General features: G+C 39.8%; 1 protein-coding gene across 6 annotated transcripts in view; it reads left to right on the top strand.

Annotated features, from left to right (window-relative positions):
• Positions 1–20,341, top strand: part of LOC104588414 (sequence-specific DNA binding transcription factor ATNDX) — a 60,734-nt gene that overhangs the window by 20,134 nt on the left and 20,259 nt on the right. For all 6 annotated transcript variants that reach the window (XM_088900884.1, XM_010246328.2, XM_088900881.1 and 3 more), the window contains 9 exons: positions 7,252–7,377; positions 7,459–7,614; positions 16,861–16,944; positions 17,022–17,147; positions 17,239–17,463; positions 18,363–18,494; positions 18,679–18,774; positions 19,157–19,318; positions 19,929–20,244. In XM_088900884.1, coding sequence (XP_088757010.1) covers positions 7,465–7,614; positions 16,861–16,944; positions 17,022–17,147; positions 17,239–17,463; positions 18,363–18,494; positions 18,679–18,774; positions 19,157–19,318; positions 19,929–20,244 — 1,291 coding nt within the window. In that variant the 5' untranslated portion in view covers positions 7,252–7,377; positions 7,459–7,464. The remainder of the gene's footprint in view (positions 1–7,251; positions 7,378–7,458; positions 7,615–16,860; positions 16,945–17,021; positions 17,148–17,238; positions 17,464–18,362; positions 18,495–18,678; positions 18,775–19,156; positions 19,319–19,928; positions 20,245–20,341) is intronic.

Here is a 20,341-nt window from a genome sequence, read left to right as displayed (position 1 = left end):
CTCTTCCTCTTCTTTCCTCTTACCTTTCTTCTTATTTTCGATCCTGAAATCCATTAGGGTTCAAGACTGATAACAGTTCTGAACTTCTACTCAACCAAAGACAAAAATTAGAGGGCAATAGGACCTATGCCAAAGCTTTAACAGAGGGACTAAATGCAAAGCCAGTTCCTCAATAGTCATGAAGAAGCTTCATTACTACAAATCGACTGAAGAGTGCTGACTCGAACCATGATTTGAGGACTAAATCGGAGAACCAAGTTGGGTGTGGGGTTAAGCCGATCAAGTAAACATCAAAATGGGCCTTTGACTAGACCTTAAGCTGGAGTTGAGGAATGGATTATCACCTAATTCAAATGCGCTTGAGGTTAGAGGAGAGGTCACGTGCTAACTTAAATTTGCATGTGACTAAAGCGGGGGCCAGTCATAAAATAAAAAGCAGATTACAGCACTAACAGGGGTGTTAAGATAACACCCGAACCCACTGCCAACAACAGCAAGGCTTACAATGACACAAGACTAACCAAAGAAAGACTGAGACCCCCCCCCCAATACAGCAAGGCTTACAAAGACACAAAACTAACAAAAGGAAAGACTGAGAACCCCCCCCCCCCCCCCTTCATATATTGGCTAGTCCTCAGGATCAAACGTCGTGCCCTGCCCGTCATCTTCCTCATCCCAAACTTCTTAATTGATTCTTTTTTAGAACTATTATGTCTTTTTTAGAAAGGTAATAATCTGCTTCTTCACTACCTTGCTTCAAGCACAAAGTATCGATACACCTCCATGTATCAGCATAGGTGTATTGGTACTTTTAACGATACTCCCCCCTTTTTTATTTTCTTTTGATTTTAAATTTCAGCTTTAAATATAATTATATATATTATTTAAAAAAAAAGTTTCTGAAAACACCTGTAAACAGGTGTATTGGGAACCAAAAGATATGATACAATATGCCCAATACGGGGCATTTCATATCGAAATCTTGATCCTTGGCTTCAGGTAATCTTTCCCCACTTCAATGTCTTTTGTTGGTTTCCAGGCTCCACTTCTCTCTTATCGCTTTGTTCATCCAACTCTACAAACACTGCCAAGTTTTCTAAGACCGTCCCCATAATTTCTTCCTCCTCCAGAACCACTCCCCTCTCTCTTCCTTTCTTTCCCACTGCACAAGGATCATTTTCCGCACCAGGAAAGGAGTTAGCAACTGGATCTGCAAACATAACTTGGAGTTGACCACCATAAATTGGAGTGCATTATTACCACATAAAAAAACTAATCTGTCTCCATATAAGTTGGGACAGGTCAGTGTTGCATGGACTATACTAAATGGATGATGTGTCTGGGACACTTCTATGTAAAATTTCCTTTTTATCTCCTAGTTTTTTGGATAAGTAAATGAAGCATTTTATTAATGAACATCATAAATGTGGAAAATTACATACAGCCCTTAGGAAGGGTACTGACTACTACCCCACCTCAATATCATTACAACTATTATAAGCAAGCCCAATACAATTGATTCCTGTTAACCCCTTGCATAGATAAAACATCAGATAACCCATTTGCCAATCTCTGCATCAATTATGTCTCTATAACCATGCTCCTTGTCAACCATTCAATCTCTGCACCCATATTATCTCCTAGTTTATTTGACATAAATGAACAGTTGATGTGCAAGATGAATACTTTTTTGTATCAAATGTTACTTGGTACCAACGGCAATATTTTCAACCCCTTTTACAGGTATATAATGTTAAAATTAAAAAAAAAAGAACTATTTTCCTTGTATATCCTTTTCCATAGACTTTTCCACAAGTTCATGTTTCTCACTTGCCAAGTCAGTCAGACTCTTGGACATGCATCAGCTTCCAACTCCCATGTTCATTTCCAATGCAACATTAGAACAGATAGAAAAGCAAAAAACAAAACAAAGTAGAATGACAAAAACACCCCTGTTTACTTGCCACTTAACAGTAAAGCTATTTTGTTTGGTTCCCTTGCTTTTCCAATCAAAGCAACTTTTAAGATCCTAGAAACCAAGAATAACATAACATAACCATTGCACAACAATCTTGATCTGTCAAAGTCAAGAAACTTGAACACAAGTAACACATACCTTTGAAGCAGCGTCCCTGCAAAGAAGCTCTTCCAAGCGTCTTGCAATACCTGGTATCTTTGGCTGCATTTCTTGATTTGCTTGTGCTTGCCGCAGGAGAAGATGGTAGCTGGAAGAAACAAACAAATAAAAAAAGGTTAATCAATAAGAAACACATAAGGTGGCATTTCAATCATACATGGCATAATGTTTTACTTTGAGAAGTAGATAAAATTGGATGTCTAAGAAGCTCTAGGATGGAGAGGAGAGTGGAGCAAGTAGGCGAGGGAATTTTTTTTTTATCAATAACATGAACGTTTCATTAATATAAGAGATTAAAATACATGGAGGGGAGATAAACTATCTTAACTCCCCAAGGGAGCAGAAAAACATTCAAAAGAAAGAGAAAACATTTACAAATGAGCCCAGAAAATAGAATCCCTATGCACCCCTTGCCTAGCTAGTCCATCAGCAAAGGAATTGGTACTTCTCTAGTTCTCTTTACCCAAATACATTTTATATCAATGTCCTTTGTTAGGCACTTAAACTTTCTCTTCTCATTGCTGTAGTTCCAGAGACCGATCTTGTCCTCCTTCGACCAGTCCACTACTATCTCAGAATCTCCTTCTATGACCAATACAGATACTCAGGTCCCTAGCTCTTTTAATCCCTTCCAAGGCCAACATTACCTCAGCCCTAAGGGAGTCTCCCATTCCAATTGGACCAGAAAACATGGTTATTATATTGCCTTGTTCATTCCTTAGAACGCCCCCAATGCCAGAACACCCTGGATTTCCCAAACTGCTACCATCGAAATTCAGCTTGATGAAGCCATGAGGGGGAGGATTCAATAAGGGACTTGAGGTCATCTTAGTTGAGACTGTAATCCATTTGCAACCTGCACTCCTTGTACTGCTGCAAGCAACTCTGCTTTGAGAGAGTCACCCAAGCCCACGGGGCCTGAGAATAAAGCTACAATTTTACCTTTTGAGTCTCTCAATACCCCTCCTATACCAGATGGGCCTGGATTACCTTGACTGCTCCCGTCAAAGTTCAGTTTCACAAAGCCTTCCATTGGAGGTATCCAATGCATCTCCACACTTTCCTTTCTAGAGGAACTTTTGGCAATTGCTTCCCAGTTCCTCCAAACATCATCAAAGGAGAATTGGGAGAACAATTCCACAGTCTTTATCCAATGGATCACCCTGACCATTATACAATCCCTAACAGCTTCTTTGCTCCTCTCTTTTTCTAAGAATATTCTAGCATTCCTCTCTTCCTAGATAGTCTACACCAAGGCAGCTCTAACACATCTCCACATTGTTCATCCCCTCAGCATAAACATGGAAGGATCGAAAAGCATGTTGACCTCTGATGATGAAGTCCACCTACACCCAATCAAAGAGAAAAACCGAAGCCAAATCTCCATAACAAAGGGACAAGAGATCAGTAAGTGATGACAACTGTCAGTATTGGATTTACATAAGATACAGCAGTTAGGAGAGAGACAAGAATTAGGCATTCTCTTTTGTAACATATTCAAAGTATTAATCTTCCCATGCACTACTTCCCAACACAAACACTCTTACTTTGGGTGGAATGGGTCTACACCAGAACTCAAGGTTTTACTAATTTTCACCTCTTTGTTCAGCACCAATTCCATATCCACTACTCTCTCAACTTCGTGAGCCTCATCTATAACTATCTCTTCCTCCTCTGTAGCCAAAGTTGCACCATCCTCATCGCCTAACTCTTCATTATCTCGTAGAGGTCTAGTTCTATATTTTTGTTTTCTTCTGTAACTCTTGACAATGACTTTCCTTCCTTTTCATTTTTTCCAACATTTTATCTACTGCTTCACTACCACCCTTGAGATCAGCATCTACCAACTCTGACCCTTTTTGGAAGTTGCCCCTCGCTCCCCTTTCTCCATGTATTTTCTTCCCCAAACTGTTCTCTCTTCCCTCCCATTTTTTTTCCTTTGATATTTCCTTCCTTTTACCATCAACTTCTCTAATCATGTCTTCTCCTTTGGGAAATTCTTTTTCCAACTATAGAGACACTCAGCAACTTTAGAATCCACCTTCCCATCTCTGATTTTTCTCGCTGAAATATCTCTTCCTTCTGGCTCAACCTCACCTGAGACATAGACTGACTGATGGCTAAAGAGTTGGACAAGGCCCAACAACTCTCATTATTTCGTTGTGGACCCTCGGATATCAGACAGATGTATGAGCATGCAACTTATGCTATTATATTACTTATCCTTTCCTAAGAGTCAAATCTTAAAACATCAACTATGTTTTATTATGTATAACTAAAAATATTTCATAAAGGAAAATAAAAAGGTAAATATCATTATAAACTTGAAAAAAAAAATAATGAACTTAAAACAAAAGAATCAGGTGATAATCCATTGGTTCAAAGAAGACCTGCTCGATTGAGAATGCTACAACAAAGCTTGCTTGGAGACCGAGGTTGGTTTCCTACTCCACTTGCCTTGATCGTCCGAACCAAAGGTATGGTAGGAGATGAGATGAAGAAGATGATTAGTCTAACTCATAGTGGGTTAACTTTGAAGAGGAGAAAACCAATGAGGAAGAGTTTGGTAAGTCCAACATTGGTAGTGTTGAGAATAGATAGGGAAAGCGATTCTTGGTGGAAGTGGATCCTGGAACAACATTACTTTTTTACAGTTCTTCACCGCCCCTAGCAGGCAATTCTTTGGAACCTTAGAAGAGTCTTGATCCGGAAGACTCACCTCCGGAGGAGGCAAGCTTCTCGACCAAAGGCAGAGTAAATCCTATCTTGAGTCCAAGACAGAGACAGGGTGTCCGTAGCTTGGTTTTGATTTCTCCCCCCTTAGCAAGTAAATCTACAGACTTTACCCTATTTTGGGTCTGATTTTCCTAAAAATTTCCTTGTGTTTGGTATGGTGTGACAAACTTCTTTATTTCTTGTTTGTGCTTTGCCTAATTCCCCCCTCCCCTTTACTTGTTGCTGTCCATCTTGCATGTTATTCTACTTGTCTAGAAGCTGCTATTTCCAGTGATTTGATGAAAGTAACAGAAGTCTTAGGGGACATTGAGACTCTAGAAGGCTTGGAGGAAGGGAAGAGAATTTTGGAGCTAATCTTGCAACTTTTTGAGCAGTTGGTGGAGGTGGAGTTAGACTTCAGGTGTGGAGAGGAAAAGGAGGGTGATATTCCAATTCCTCCTTCCAGGGAAAATGGTAGGTGATGTTAGAGGGGAATTTGCTGGAGCTAAAAAAATCAAAGAGAGAATAGAAACAAGCACCAGAAAAAAGAGTTAATCTTGGACCAAGGAAAAACTCCTAACAAGGAGAGACACCAAAGAGGAGAAAAAAGAAGATGAGTGAGGTGGAGAGGCTTAGCTGTGAACTTTGAAGTGGATTATGAAAAAGGGTGCACAGGGAGGAAAGAAAGAAAACTGGGTTAATAAATGGTAGACCTCATGGGCATTGTTTTGAGTGTTCCTATGTAATCAGTTGGAATGTAAGGGGATTGGGGAGTTCAAGGAAAATAGGGGGTAATTAGGGAAGTCTTCAGAAACGAAAACCAGATATTGTGTTAATCTGGGAATTGAAATTGACAGAATTGGATAGAAGGTGGGTGAGGAGTGTGTGGTCACCCAGAGGCCTAACTTGGACCTATGCACAATCTTGGGGGCTTCATGGGGAATAGTTACAATTTGGAAAACTGAGGAGATGGAATGTACAGAAAAAACTAATTGATAACTTTACGGTTACAATTAAATTAAGGAGGAAAGAGGATGGACTAGTATGGGCCTTAACCAATGTCTATTGACCAAATTTGTATAGGGAAAGGGAGAAATTGTGGGAGGAGTTAGCAGCCATGAGTCTCTGGAATGGCCCTTGGTGTCTGGGGGGTGACTTTTAATGTCATCAGATTCATAAATGAAACAAACAGTCCCAATTATAGGGTTATCTCTAGCATGAGAAAGTTTTTATCTTTTTGTGGACTCCTTTGATTTGAGAGAGTTGCCAATGTTGCAAGCAAATTTCACTTGGTCCAATTTTCAAGATGAACTCCTGTGTTGTAAATTGGATAGATTCTTATTCTCTTAAGATTGGGAGAATGCTTGGTGGTGAGGATCCTTCCTAGACTTTACGAAGAAAACGTAAGAGGGGGACTGTGCATATTTAGGTTTGAGAACATGTGGTTGCTTCATCCTGACTTTTTAAAGAAAGTGAAAGAATGGTGGGAAGAGGATCATTGGTTTTTAGATGGAAAGGGTACAGATTTTAATAAAAATTACAATATTTGAAAGCCAGGATTAAGGCTTGGAATAAAGAGGAGTTTGGAAGACTGGAAGAAACAAAGGGGTGGATTGCTAAAAGGATTCAAGAAATTGATGTAGGTGAAGCAGAAAGGAGACTGAGAGTAGGAGAGAGGGAAGAAACAAACTTGATGATTGGCTCCTTTTTGAACAAGGAGATGGAGTACAAAGTAGGGTAAAGGTCTTTCAACATCACATTCCCAACCCCAAAAATCTTTCCAAAACAAAATTTTATTTCCATAGTATAGCTAAAAATTATAGCTGCACATATGTCATCTTAGTCTTAAATTGCAAAGCAAATAAAAAGTGGTAAAAGAAATGTACCTAAAGCACAGGCAAATTGGGGCAAGCAGAGGCTTATTAGGTCTGCTACTGATATGCTTCTTCCCTACCCTCCAGTCAGTAAGCAAGTTGTAGCATTCTGGCCTTTTAGGCTGTTCAATGAAGTTTTAAAACAAATAAAAAGAGTGATAAAAGAAGGAAAATGTACAAAATATACCTAAAGCACAGGCAAATTGGGGCATGCATAGGCCTATTAGGTCTGCTACTGATATGCTTCTTCTCTACCCTCCAATCAGTAAGCAAGTTATAGCATTCTGGCATTTTAGGTTGTTCAATAAAGTGTCTGTATTGATGGATTTTTTTAGTAGTTAATGTGTCGATTATTACTCTTGGTTGCTTCTTATATAAACTTCGAAGATTTCTTGGTTTAAAATAATTGCCTTTTCTCTAGACAAGATGGGTTTTTCTTTGATTCATTTATATTTTACCTGGCTTTATTTTCTCTTCTCTTTCTTGCGAATCTACATAAATACACTTTGCTGTTTGTTTGGATAGGCCATTGACCTAAATTCAGCAGTTGAAGAGTTAAATGGACTTAGCTCTCAGGAGCTTAGTAAGCTGTTGAGGGACTCTGAAAATTTTACTCTGCATCGTCATACTGAAAAAGGATTATTGGTTCAGGTGATCCTTTTTTCTAGGATTTGTTACTTTTGATTCTTTTGTGCTTATTTAAATGGTAGCGTCACAAAATACTTGTTTCAGATTGATATGGAAAAACTTGCTTCATCTCTCCCTATGCACCTTCTTGCGGTTCTTCTTTCACGTGATCGAGGAGATATCTACTTGAGATACATGTTACAAGGTTTGCGGCTTTTACATTCCTTGTGTGACCTTGCTAGGCAGACCAGACTTGAACAGGTAAACTTTGCTGGATCCGGCAAAGCATCATTTCTTGGCAACTGGTATTTTTCTTTAAAAACTGAATATATGTGGTAGCAGAAGGGATCTATTTATGCGACTGCTCTCTCTTCAGTCTTCTTGCCAATTATATTACTTTTTAATTGCTTAGCTGGTAAAAGTCTGTGAATATTCATAACGTAGTTTGGGAATCCAGCTTCACCCACTATCTTTTTGCCTGCCAGAAGAAAGAGGACCCAAGAAAAAAGTTAAAAAAAACTGGCTAGTAAGTAATGGAAAACATTTGATGGTGAATGACCTATTGATATATACCTCTCAAAAGATAACCATATACATGGGTTTGGAGTGGGGCTTCAAGATAGCACTTTGTTTGATCCGCCCAGGAGATGTAACAGAAAAACCGCTGGATGTTCCCAAGTATCTGATATATATATATTACTTTGATGTCTGGAAACCATATGCTGCATGGTTATCCAATTATTTGGCGTAAGGAATCTTCTTGGTTGGACCCACTATGATGGCACCTGATTCATTTACTGTACAAGGCATTTATTGATCTTCCTACTTTTCCTTTGACACAAATATTTTTCATATAGGATCATGTCTATTTGGTTTCTTGAAGATGGAGATATTTGCTTGTGTTTGACATGGATATTTTAAGATGCTTTGAATCTAGCTTTGGCATAATGTGGAGCCAAGTGTAAGTCTCCGGATAAAGGGACTGGCAAACTAATAATCTCTATTTAAGGTTGTTAGTGGTGTTAGTGAAGGGGTATTTCAGTCTTTGTACTTGTTGAGAATGCTGATGTGTACTGTTATGTTAGTTCGAGTGCCTCTTACTTAAAGAAGGGCACTCAAGTCTTTTTCAATAAGTCAATAATATAATAATAGGTCTGGCCGAATCAAGGGATTAATTTTTTTTCCCTAATTCGAACCAGCCTTTCTCTCTTTTCTCTCTTCTCTCTTTTCTTCTTTCCTCTCCTACTTCTTGCTGTCTACTTTACTCTACAGTCAACGAACAAGACAGAATTCTATGGCAGGTCAAACTTCAACATGGTATCAGAGCTAGGTTCACCAAATCAGACTTGCTAGAATTCTGCCTTCTGCGCATTCGAATTAGGGTTTCACTTGGGGTTCTCAGTTGTGAGTTGGAGACTGGGAAAAGGGCTGAAAAGGAGTGATCGCCCTCTTCCCTAGGAGGTCTCTATGCCTCCGATTGTGTCGTTGGTGATTGGTTGCTGTGGTTTCTAAGCCCTAGTTAGGGCTGGTACGTGTGGTGCAGTGGTGTCTCAGCCCTTCGTATGGTTGGCCTTCAGGCGATGAGGTAAAGTTTTTTTTATATATTTTTTTTGTTATGGAATACATGAGAGGTGTAGTACAGTTCGCATGATGGGTTCTCAGATTGCAGTATGCTAGGGTTTATGCTAGGGTTTATTCTGGTTTGTGTGTGATTCGAATGGCAATAGTGTCTACTTAATGGTGAAGCTTCCTATAGTTGTGGATTAATGTTGGTGGTGTTACAAGTGTGGTTTTCAGCTTTTGATATCGCTGAAATCAGTGTGTAGACCTCGGTGAGTAGGGGTTGTGGTGTTGTAGTTTTCAACATTTAATACTGCTGAAATCAGTGTACAGACTTCGGTGAGTAGGGTTTGTGGTGTTGCAGTTCTCAGCTGTTGAAATCAGTGTGCAGATTTCGATGAAGTGTCTGTGTGTAGTGTGCAGTGTGTAGTGCTCCTAATTCAGTGCTCAGAATTAAGGGAGTTCGGCAATGGCAGATAACAGTGATAGTAAACCTAGTGTCATGATATCTACTGACTACCTGAATGTCCAAATGACCTCCATTAAACTGAATGGAGAGAATTATGTCCCTTGGGCCAAGTCTGTAGAGGTTTTTCTGAAGGCGAAGAAGAAAGTGAAGCATATAAGAGAGGAGAAACCCCCCGCTAATTCTCAGGAGTATGAAGACTGGGAACAGGAAGATGCACAGATCATTACATGGTTGTGGAACAGTATGGAACCCAAAATCAGTGTGAACTTCATGTTTCTTGACACAGCCAAAGAGGTGTGGGATCATGCCAAGAAACTGTATTCAGGTCAGGATAATACCACTAGGGTATATCAACTGTACCAGGAATACTTCAATCTGCAACAGGGAAATCAGAGCCTTGAGGAGTACTATGCCAATGTGAGGAATATCCGTAATGAGTTAAATGTCTATCATCCTCTCACTTCAGATGTCAAAGTTCAACAGCAACAGCGAGAGCAGCTTGATGTAACACGGTTTCTGGTGGGGCTGAAGTCTGAGTATGAACCAGTACGAGCCCAGATACTAGGGGGATCTGCTCTTCCATCTTTAGAGGAGGTGTTTGCTCGTCTTCGGAGGGCTTCCATTGGATCTATGGACTCTAATGTCTCCGATAAATCAGCATTTGCAGTGTCAAGAGGCCGAGGTGGCAGAAGTGGGACTCGAGGAACCCAGCCTGGCAGGAGTGGTAGTGGTGGATCTACACATATCCGTGGTGGTGGTCGTACTGGAGGCAGAGATTCAGGGGGAGCTCGTGGTAGAGGACGTGGCGCGGGTCCACGGAAGTGTACTCACTGTGGTTTGGATGGACATACCATTAACTACTGCTATGACTTACATGGTCCTCCCTCGACGTGGGCCAACCATGCCATGACTAGTGACACCAGTTTCAGCCCTACACAGGAGAAACGGTCAGCTGACCCGATGCCTTCTACTCCCTCAGATAGTCCAGGCAAGGAGATGGTGAGTGTTCCTCGTGATGAGTATGAGAGGTTTGTTCAATCCAAGTCGCAGCAGAACACAGCTTCCTTTGCACACTCAGGTATGGCTTGTTTGGCATCCACACCCAACCCCTAGATTATTGACTCTGGAGCCTCCGATCACATGACGGGAACTCCAGGTGTGTTTTCATCTCTCACTCATTGCTCAACATCACAATCTGTTACCCTTGCTAATGGCTCCACGTCATCTATCTGTGGTGTTGGTAATGTTGACCTAGACCCTGTATCCCTATCCTCTGTTTTATATGTACCTAAGCTTCCATTTAATCTTATGTCTGTTAGTAAGCTGACCAAGTCACTTAAGTGCTCCATCACTTTTTACCCTTCTATGTGTGTTTTTCAGGATCTCAAGACGGGGATGAAGATTGGTGGAGGGCATGAAGCCGGTGGACTGTATTATCTTGATGGTGGTGGACGAACGTCAACGGCTCTTCAGTCATCCATTTCTCCTCTCCAGTGGCACTGTAGATTTGGTCATCCTTCGCTGAAAGTGTTGCAGTCCTTAGTCCCTTCATTGAGTCAACTTTCTGTTTTAGATTGTGAGTCTTGTCAATTTGGGAAACACCATCGTGTTCCCTTTCGTTCTAGGGTCGATAACCGTGTGTCGAGTCTTTTTTCTTTAATTCATTCAGATGTTTGGGGTCCTTATAAAGTGATGTCATATAATGGATACCGATATTTTGTTATTTTTGTTGATGACTGTTCAAGAATGACGTGGCTCTATTTAATGAAAGAAAGAAGTGAATTATTTTCCATCTTCCAGAAATTTTATGCTGAGATCCGCAATCAATTTGGTGTTCACATCAAAATTTTCCGTTCTGATAATGGTCGTGAATACTTGTCTTCATCTTTTCGAGAATACTTGGACCAACATGGCATTATACACCAAACTTCATGTACCTATACTCCGCAACAAAATGGGGTTGCTGAGAGAAAGAACCGCCATCTTGTAGAAACGACACGCTCCCTCATGCACCACATGAATGTTCCCAAAACTTTTTGGAGCGATGCAATGCTCACCTCTTGTTTCTTAATTAATCGGATGCCCACGTCTATCCTTGATGGTCGTTCTCCTTTTAGTGTCTTATTCCCCAACATGTCTCCGTTTCCGCTTTCTCCTCGGGTATTTGGGTGTGTCTGCTTCGTTCATAATCTGAGTCCCGGGACTGACAAGTTAGATGCACGTTCCATGAAGTGTATCTTCCTTGGTTATTCCCGAACTCGGAAAGGGTACAAGTGTTATCATCCTAGTTCTCGTCGTTCCTTGGTATGTGCTGATGTTACATTCTTTGAGTCTACTCCGTTCTTCGTGGGGTCCGGTGCTGCTGCTTCCCCCACATCACCACCTCCTCTTCCTCTTCCTGTGGCTGATCCACCTCCTTTGGTTCCAGTCATGCCTACGTCCTTGCCTCCGGTGCCACCATTGGTTGACCGTCCACCCATCCGTCACGTGTATACACATCGCCCACGTGTACCGGCTGCAGCTCCTCCAGCTTCATCACCGTCGACAGATCCAGCTCCAGCTTCGACACCAGCCTCCGACCTAGATCTTCCTATTGCCTTACGGAAAGGTAAGCGTACTTGCACCCTTCACCCTATTTCCAATTTTGTTTCACTTACCCACCTCTCCGCTTCCCATCGCCAGTTCATATCTTTGTTATCCTCCGTGGTTGTTCCTAAGGATGTCCAGGAAGCCCTTGCCTCTCCAGAGTGGTGCCGTGCTATGGAAGAAGAGCTCTCTGCTTTGCATCATAATCACACTTGGGATCTCACCGCTCTTCCTCCTGGGAAGCAGGCTGTCGGTTGTAAGTGGGTGTATAGTGTTAAGTACTTGCCAGATGGTCGTGTTGAGCGCCTGAAGGCGCGGCTGGTTGCCAAAGGGTACTCCCAAACCTATGGCATTGACTACACGGAGACGTTCTCCCCGGTTGCTAAGATAGGGTCAGTTCGTGTCGTCATCTCTCTTGCAGCTATGTCTGGTTGGCCTCTCCATCAGCTCGATATCAAAAATGCCTTTTTGCATGGGGATTTGCTCGAGGAGGTCTACATGGAGCAACCACCTGGGTTTGTTGCTCAGGGGGAGGATGGTAAGGTATGTAGACTTAAGAAGGCTATTTATGGACTTAAACAGTCCCCTCGAGCATGGTTTGGTAGGTTCAGTGAGGTGGTCAAGAAGTTTGGTCTGAAACAGTGCCAAGTTGATCACTCTGTCTTCAGTCTTGACTCTTCGGCAGGTAAAATAATATTGGTGGTGTATGTGGATGATATCGTTGTGACTGGGAATGATAAAATGGGCATTGACAGATTGAAGGCATTCCTACAGGAACACTTTCAGACAAAGGACCTTGGCAAGTTGAAATACTTTTTGGGCATAGAGGTAGCAAGATCTAAGCATGGCATTAATTTGTGCCAGAGGAAATATGTGCTTGATTTACTGGAAGAAACAAGATTGTTGGGTACTAAACCGGCTGAGACACCTATGGAAACAAATACGAGGCTGAGCAGTGATATAGGTGAAGTGTTTGAAGAGCCTGGCAGATACCGACGACTTGTAGGCAAACTAAACTATCTAACCATTACTCGGCCAGATATTTCATTTGCGGTTAGTGTGGTGAGTCAGTTCATGCAGAAACCTTTGGTCCCACATTGGAATGCAGTGCTAAGGATTGTGAGGTATCTGAAAGGAGCTCCTGGTCGTGGTTTGCTGTACAGAAGTGGTGGAAAACTGGTAGTAGAAGGATACACCGATGCTGATTGGGCAGGTTCTATGTCTGATAGACGATCTACCACAGGCTATTGCACCTTTCTGGGGGGTAACCTGGTAACATGGAAAAGTAAGAAGCAAACAGTTGTGGCAAGAAGCAGTGCAGAAGCGGAATATAGGGCCATGGCACATACTGCTTGTGAACTAGTGTGGCTGAGGAACCTTCTACAGGAGATAGGATATGACATCAGTACTCCAATGAAGCTCTACTGTGACAATCAGGCAGCGGTTCATATCTCTTCCAATCCAGTGTTTCATGAAAGAACCAAGCACATCGAAGTTGACTGTCATTTTGTGAGAGAGAAGGTGCTGAATGGGGTGATAGAAACTGCATATGTTAGTACAGGAAACCAGTGGGCAGACTTGTTTACAAAAGGCTTGAGTCGGGGGAGAGTGGACTACATATGTAACAAGCTGGGATTATATGATATATACTCACCAGCTTGAGGGGGAGTGTTAGTGGTGTTAGTGAAGGGGTATTTCAGTCTTTGTACTTGTTGAGAATGCTGATGTGTACTGTTATGTTAGTTTGAGTGCCTCTTACTTAAAGAAGGGCACTCAAGTCTTTTTCAATAAGTCAATAATATAATAATAGGTCTGGCCGAATCAAGGGATTAATTTTTTTTCCCTAATTCGAACCAGCCTTTCTCTCTTTTCTTCTTTCCTCTCCTACTTCTTGCTGTCTACTTTACTCTACAGTCAACGAACAAGACAGAATTCTATGGCAGGTCAAACTTCAACAAAGGTCTATCGTCTTCATCTCTTCATCTAAAGAGGCATCAAATCATGGATATCTTTACAGCTGGTGGACTAAGGATTTAAAAAGATTGGGAAGAAAAGTTGTTTGTAAACTTGAGTTGGAGAAAGCTTATTGTTATGCAGATTTGGGGGTTTTCGGATTTGGTACTTGAGAAGTCAGACTTCAAGGAGAGAAAAAATGGATTTTCTTTTTTGTTTGCTATTTAACTTTTCGATAACTTCTTTATTTCATATATGCACTTCCAATGACTTGTGACAGGGTCACCCATGTCACATTTTCTATTAATTTCTCTGTGGGATGCCTTAGTCATCTTGTGAGTTGAGATGCAGTTGTAATAATACAGGTTGTAGTTTAGAGTAGGAAGGAGGAAAATGTAGTGTTTCATTTTTAGTTTGGGAGGTTATAATTATCCTTTTTGAGGATTAGGGGGATGCCCCTGTGAAGAACTTCAACGATTTTATTAGGTTTATTTGGATGATTCTCAGGCTTAAAAATCAACTTAGATGTAAGCACTATTAAATGGACCAACCTTAGGGAGGGAGTTGAAGGTGAATTTATGATGGCAATGAGGTGTTAGATTTCAAACTTGCTGCCCTAGTAACTTGATCTTCCCTTAGATGGAAATTCTAGATCTTTGGGGTTCTGGAACTGAGTGGTTTAGAGTTTTCTGGGAATCTTGTTGCCTTGATTCTCTAGAAAGATAACTAACCCTGCTAAAATCTGCCTTCTGTAATCTTCTTATCTATTTCTTCTCTATGGTTGGGGCTCCTATGTAAGTCATCAAGATTATTGAGAAAATAATAACAGAATTCTTTCTGGTGTTTCCAGAAAGGACCATTTCATTAACTGGGATATGGTATGCTTGGGCAAGGAAAGTGGAGGTTTGGTTGGGTAATAAGATAAGAGGTTTAGAGATAGGAATAGAAAATTTTCAGGACAAGTGGAAGGCCCATTACACCTAAGGCGTCAAATCTAGCAAGCTTCATATATATAACTCGCTTGCAGATTTATTAACTTGAGAGAGAGTACACACATTATTTTATTTTATTTTTCTTTTTGACTTGGGGAGGATATCTTTTTACTTAAAACAAAAATGTTTCTGGGTTTCATTTTTTACCTCATTAGGGGCTGGGGGTGAGTAGTGATGAGCTGGTTCTTTATAGAGAAATAAATTAGAAAGCCACGTTGCTGTATTGTAACATACTTTGTACATCTTGCATGATAATATGTGAATAGGAATAGGCTCAATCGTCTGTCTATCCCCAAGGCATTATGTGTCATAAGAAACCAACAACTTCTGGGTGAGCCATTTAAATCTGCTTCTCCTTTTGTATCCAAAGAAAGGAAAAAAGATAAAAAAAGGAACCAACTTCCTCTGAATTTAGGTCCAAAGCATATACTACAAATTTGAGAAGGATGCAAATCTAAATGTTGGGGATGATAATTAGTGATGCCGAGAAAAAACAGCTGGCATATTAGGGAGAAACTGGGTTTATACGGACTGACAATGATGGCAAGTTGTTAAAAGTTTGTCATATTGTGGTTAGTTCAAAGACAGGTGAGGAGAGGAGAAAGTCATATGATGAGGTAATTACTGATGTTGGTGCTGCTGTTTTATCAAAATTGGCAGCAGCTCACCAGTCAATAAGTGAAAATTGAAGATTAATGTGCATTTGAAGTCATAGTGGTATTTTTGGTTGTGGAATAGGTGCAAGATTGTTCTGTTCCTCATGGGGGTTGGAAGATTCTAATAATAAAACTGAAAAGAAGATACCTTCAGTGCTTATGAATGCTAAGCAAACAAGCACAAAATATGTTATTTGGTGGTACAAGCAATCTTCTTCTTTCTTTCATGAAGCTGAAAGTGATTTAAAAGGCGTGCCTAGGCGCACAGGCGAGGCGCATTTTAGGGTATGCGCCTCGCCTAGGTCCTAGGCGCAGCCCTTTAAGAAGCAATTAAAACTATAAAATCATTATTTTTTGTGTGAAAACTAAGAATTTAAGACCTAATGTGGACTTGTTTGGGCTTGCCTCGAGGGGCGTAGCACAAAGGCAGCTCGTAATGCAATTGAGTGAAAAAAGAGATTAGAGGTTTTACATGTTTTGTTTAATATTTTTTTTTTGATTTTTTTGAATTTTCTGACATTTTTTTTTATTTTTTAGCATTTTTTTTGTATTTTTGTGCCTTGCTTAAAAAAGGTGTGCACCTTGCCTTGAACCTTGCGCCTCAGGCGCAAATTGACCCCTGCGCCTCAGGCGCAAATTGACCCCTGCGCCTTGCGCTTTTAAAACACCGGCTGAAAGGATGTAAAGATGATGGATCTTGCAACTTGAATGTGATGACTAGTTACTTTACAGAAGGTAGGGGTGTTTGTTTAAATTATGGCATTGATGCACGCAATGGTCTTGATATAAGTGACAAATTTTGGAATTTGTAAACATGACTAGTTTCGGAAACCAAGATGAGCAAGTCTTGTGGGCCAATAATTGCAAGGAGGATTTATAGTTAGAGGAATTAAAAATTTTGAAACATGGCTGAATCTCACTGATTTTTAATACCTTTTATTTTTTTCTCATAAAATGAACATTCTGATCAAGGTTATTATGTAACGAAATGAATAGTTGAATGATATTTAAAGAACTTTTGGAATTAATTACTGCATCAGTAATTTGTGGTATTCATATAGATGGTTAAAGTTTGTCAACTTATTTATCTGTTCTTACCCAAGTTCTGCTTCTTTTGGCGGTTGGTTGGAATTGGGTGTTTGCATTCTGTTGCCTTGTATCTCCTAGAGTTTCAGATGTTTTATAAGTTATTGATTATTGATTTAGCCTCTTAAGGAGGTTAAAGTAGAAATATTAACCATATTGAAAGAGGGTGTATCTATCTCCTTATTTGTTTTCCCCCTTTTGCCAGATTTTGCTTGATGACGTAAAAATAATGGAGCAGATACTGGATCTGGTATTTTATATGCTTATTGTTCTGGGTTCTTATGGAAAGGTGACCTTTTATCCTCTCTTTTAGGTTTTCCTATTTATCTCTCAATGGTTCTTATGTGACCTGGTTTTGTGTTTTAGGAGCATGCTACAAGTTTTGTACCTCTTTTGCATTCAGCATTGGTGGCTTGCAGTCTTCATCTATTGACTGGATCAATTTCGTCACAGTGGCAAGATGTTGTTCATGTTCTTCTTGCACACCCCAAGGTGCTTTTGATAATGTTCTATTCATGGTATCTCATCTCTAGATTCCAACATAGTAACATTCGTGGCTAATCAGTGGACTTTTCCATGACAGGTTGATGTATTCATGGATGTAGCTTTTCATGCTGTTCGGGTAGACATTAGGTTTCTCCAGATCAAACTGTCAGCAATAGATCTTCATACTTTGTGCAGGAAATCCAGTCCTCTTCCTAGTGAACAAACAATGAAAAACCTCTGCCATCAATGCGAGGCTTCTTTGCAGTTTATTCAGTCCATGTGTCAACAAAAAATGTTTAGGGAGCGTCTACTTAAGCATAAGGTTTTCTAGATACTCCTTATGTTTTTAGAAAAGTCAATGATTAAATAACATTTAATTTAGCTTTTCTACGTTGTTTTTTCAAAACAATTTATTAAGGGTGGAAGGCCTTATCAAAGTACCTCTAGACATAATATCCTTGTAGTCTTCACATGGTGTACCAGTTTCTAGTGCACATGCAGAAATCTGGATCCACCATTTGATGGATCTACCTTCAAAATCTTGTAATAGGCTATTAATATTTCTGGAGTGGACATTAAAGTCTTAAATACCAATTGGTTGCAAGGGAGGTAGAGGCTGATTTCAAATGGGTTAGAAGGAGTGCAAATGGGCTAGCTGATTATCTTGCTAAACAAGGGCTTTGAGGCAACAATAGTTTTGGGCTGCAATGTAAAGTGGGACAGAGACAGAAATATGTAATAGTGTGGGAGCATTAATCCCATACACAAAGCTGTAAAACTTTATTTTAACCCTAATTTCAAATAAAACTCTCTTTTGCTGATAAAAAAAAGTCTTAAATACCAATCTAAACAGCTCTGCGGATAAGGTCCTAGGACCACCATAGTAAATTATTGCGTATACAAGGAGAACAATCAAATGGTGGTTCTCATCCTCAATAGTAGGATTTCACCGATTGATGTCCTTGTTCGTTGTGGACTACCTGGATGGGTCTTGGTAGAGAGATTAATTTATGTTTTAAGGTCTAGGAAGGAAAAAAAGTCTGTATTTTAAAGGGGTGGGAGGGTGTTGGTGCTTGGTGCTTGGGTTCCGAGTTTTTTTCCTCGTCTTGGGTGATGTCTTGCCACCTCACTTGTAATTTTTCTTTTTTAGTAAAATTTTCTTTTTTTTTTTATTTATTACCAAAAAATTCCCCTGAAATATATCATTTGTTCTTATTACAGGAACTATGCAAAAATGGTGGTATTCTTTCACTAGCACAGGCAGTCTTAAAGTTAGATATTCCTCCACATCTTCAAGAGTCCTCTACGGTTGTGGCTGCTGTGTCTAGGATGAAGTCTAAAGTCTTGTCCATTGTAAGTCCAAAGATGTTGACGTGGACCATATTGTATCATGTTCCATTTTTTTTAATTTTTATTTTCTGTAGTATAGTTACTTATACTTTAGAATTGATGCTGCTTATTAATTCTTGACATATTTGTCCTATTTGTGATATCTCTTGAGAAAACTTCATTATCAACTGGATTTCTCTTTATGCAGTTGGTGCAGCTCTGTGAAACAGAAAGTATTTCTTACTTGGACGAGGTAGCAAGCTCTCCGAGGAGCATGCAATTGGCAAAGTCTGTTGCGTTAGAGGTTAGTTCTCAGAAGATGAGGTTGAAAGACTTCAATTAGAGAAAAAGGGTATAATCACCGGTGTGTATTAAGATGACCTACCAACGGCATACTGGTGCCCCTGCATCATGTGAGATGTGAAATCCATCCGATTTAATGCTTTGCACATTAAATCCATATAATACATATTTTATCTCTGTTGTGTGATACAACAAATTAGATGGTTATTGCGATTTAAATAAAGGGACTGAATGGATACACCAGTTAATGTGAATAGGTTTTGATTTTTTTTTTGTAGATTGTCCATATTATCTGCTAATTGATTTTCTTTGATTTCCCTTTTGTCTATGATGAATGTTTTTAGTGCAAATTCCATGCTATTGATTTGAAGTTCATGGTGCAGGTTCTTGAGTTATTGAAAACTGTATTTGGAAGAGAACCCAAACAACTTGGTGATTGCTTAGACAACAGTTATCCAAGGGGTCTTGTGCTTCTAAACTCAATGCGATTAACCGATATCTTCTCTGATGATTCAAATTTTCGATCTTTCATTACACTTAACATTGTAAGATATTCACTGAAGCCTATTCCACTTGTTCTCTCCCTGTCTGTTTTTCTTTTACTTTGTCAGAGCTCACAAGATCTATGATGCATATTCCTTAAAAGAGGAGAATAAAACATTGAGAATGTGTGGACGTGTCTAATCCTCAAAAGAAGAGAATTTTATCTTTGCAAGAAATTAAATATTTCATGATGAGAAATTGCTTTTTCTCTATATGTTTTATCACTTGAGATTGCAAACATATCATGTGATTTTTCTTTTTGATCAATAACAGAAATTTCATTCACTGATTAAGGAAAATAATACAACAGAGCGGAGCTAAAGGATCTTAACTCCCCACAACTGTCCATGTATACCCAAAATACAAAATCAGTTACAACTGCGCCCAAAAAATAGAATTCCTATTCACCCCTTGCCTAGCTAAGCCATTATGCGATTTTGATGATGTGCTGATCTTAATATGTTGAAGAACTCTTTAAGTTTCAAATTATAAATGTTTCCACATCCATCAAAAGTTCTGATTGTTCATAGAAAAATTCCAGAAAACCGATTAAGTTATCTGAGGTACTTCCTTGGATGAGATCTCTGACGTTTTTGTTCTCTCATCTTTCAGACACAAGTATTGGTTGAAATTTTTTCACTGCCTCCTGAAGAGTTTTGTTCTAGTTGGTGCTCTACTGATCTTCCATTGACAGAGGAAGATGCTGCTCTTGAGTATGATCCATTTGTGGCAGCTGGAGCTATTCTGGCTTTACCATCTACTACTTTTGGAACTTCTCTTTTGGCATCTGATCCATCCAACGAGGCAATTAAAGAATGCCCCTTCATTCTCAACAACATACCTCAGGCTTCCTATGCACAACAGAGAACATCATTCTTGGTCAAAATAATTGCAAATCTCCATTGTTTTGTTCCCAATATCTGTGAAGGTCAAATCTTTACTCTGTAATTTATGGTGTGCCACCAAAACCTCTCTGTATTTGCTATTATTTTGTGACTACATTTTTTAAACTCCCTGTTGTAACA

This window comes from Nelumbo nucifera, chromosome 3 (assembly GCF_055504915.1).
Source record: "Nelumbo nucifera cultivar China Antique chromosome 3, China Antique-T2T, whole genome shotgun sequence".
Classification (NCBI taxonomy): domain Eukaryota; kingdom Viridiplantae; phylum Streptophyta; class Magnoliopsida; order Proteales; family Nelumbonaceae; genus Nelumbo; species Nelumbo nucifera.
Note: the sequence above shows the minus strand (reverse complement) of the source record. Positions and strands in the feature narration are given on the sequence as shown.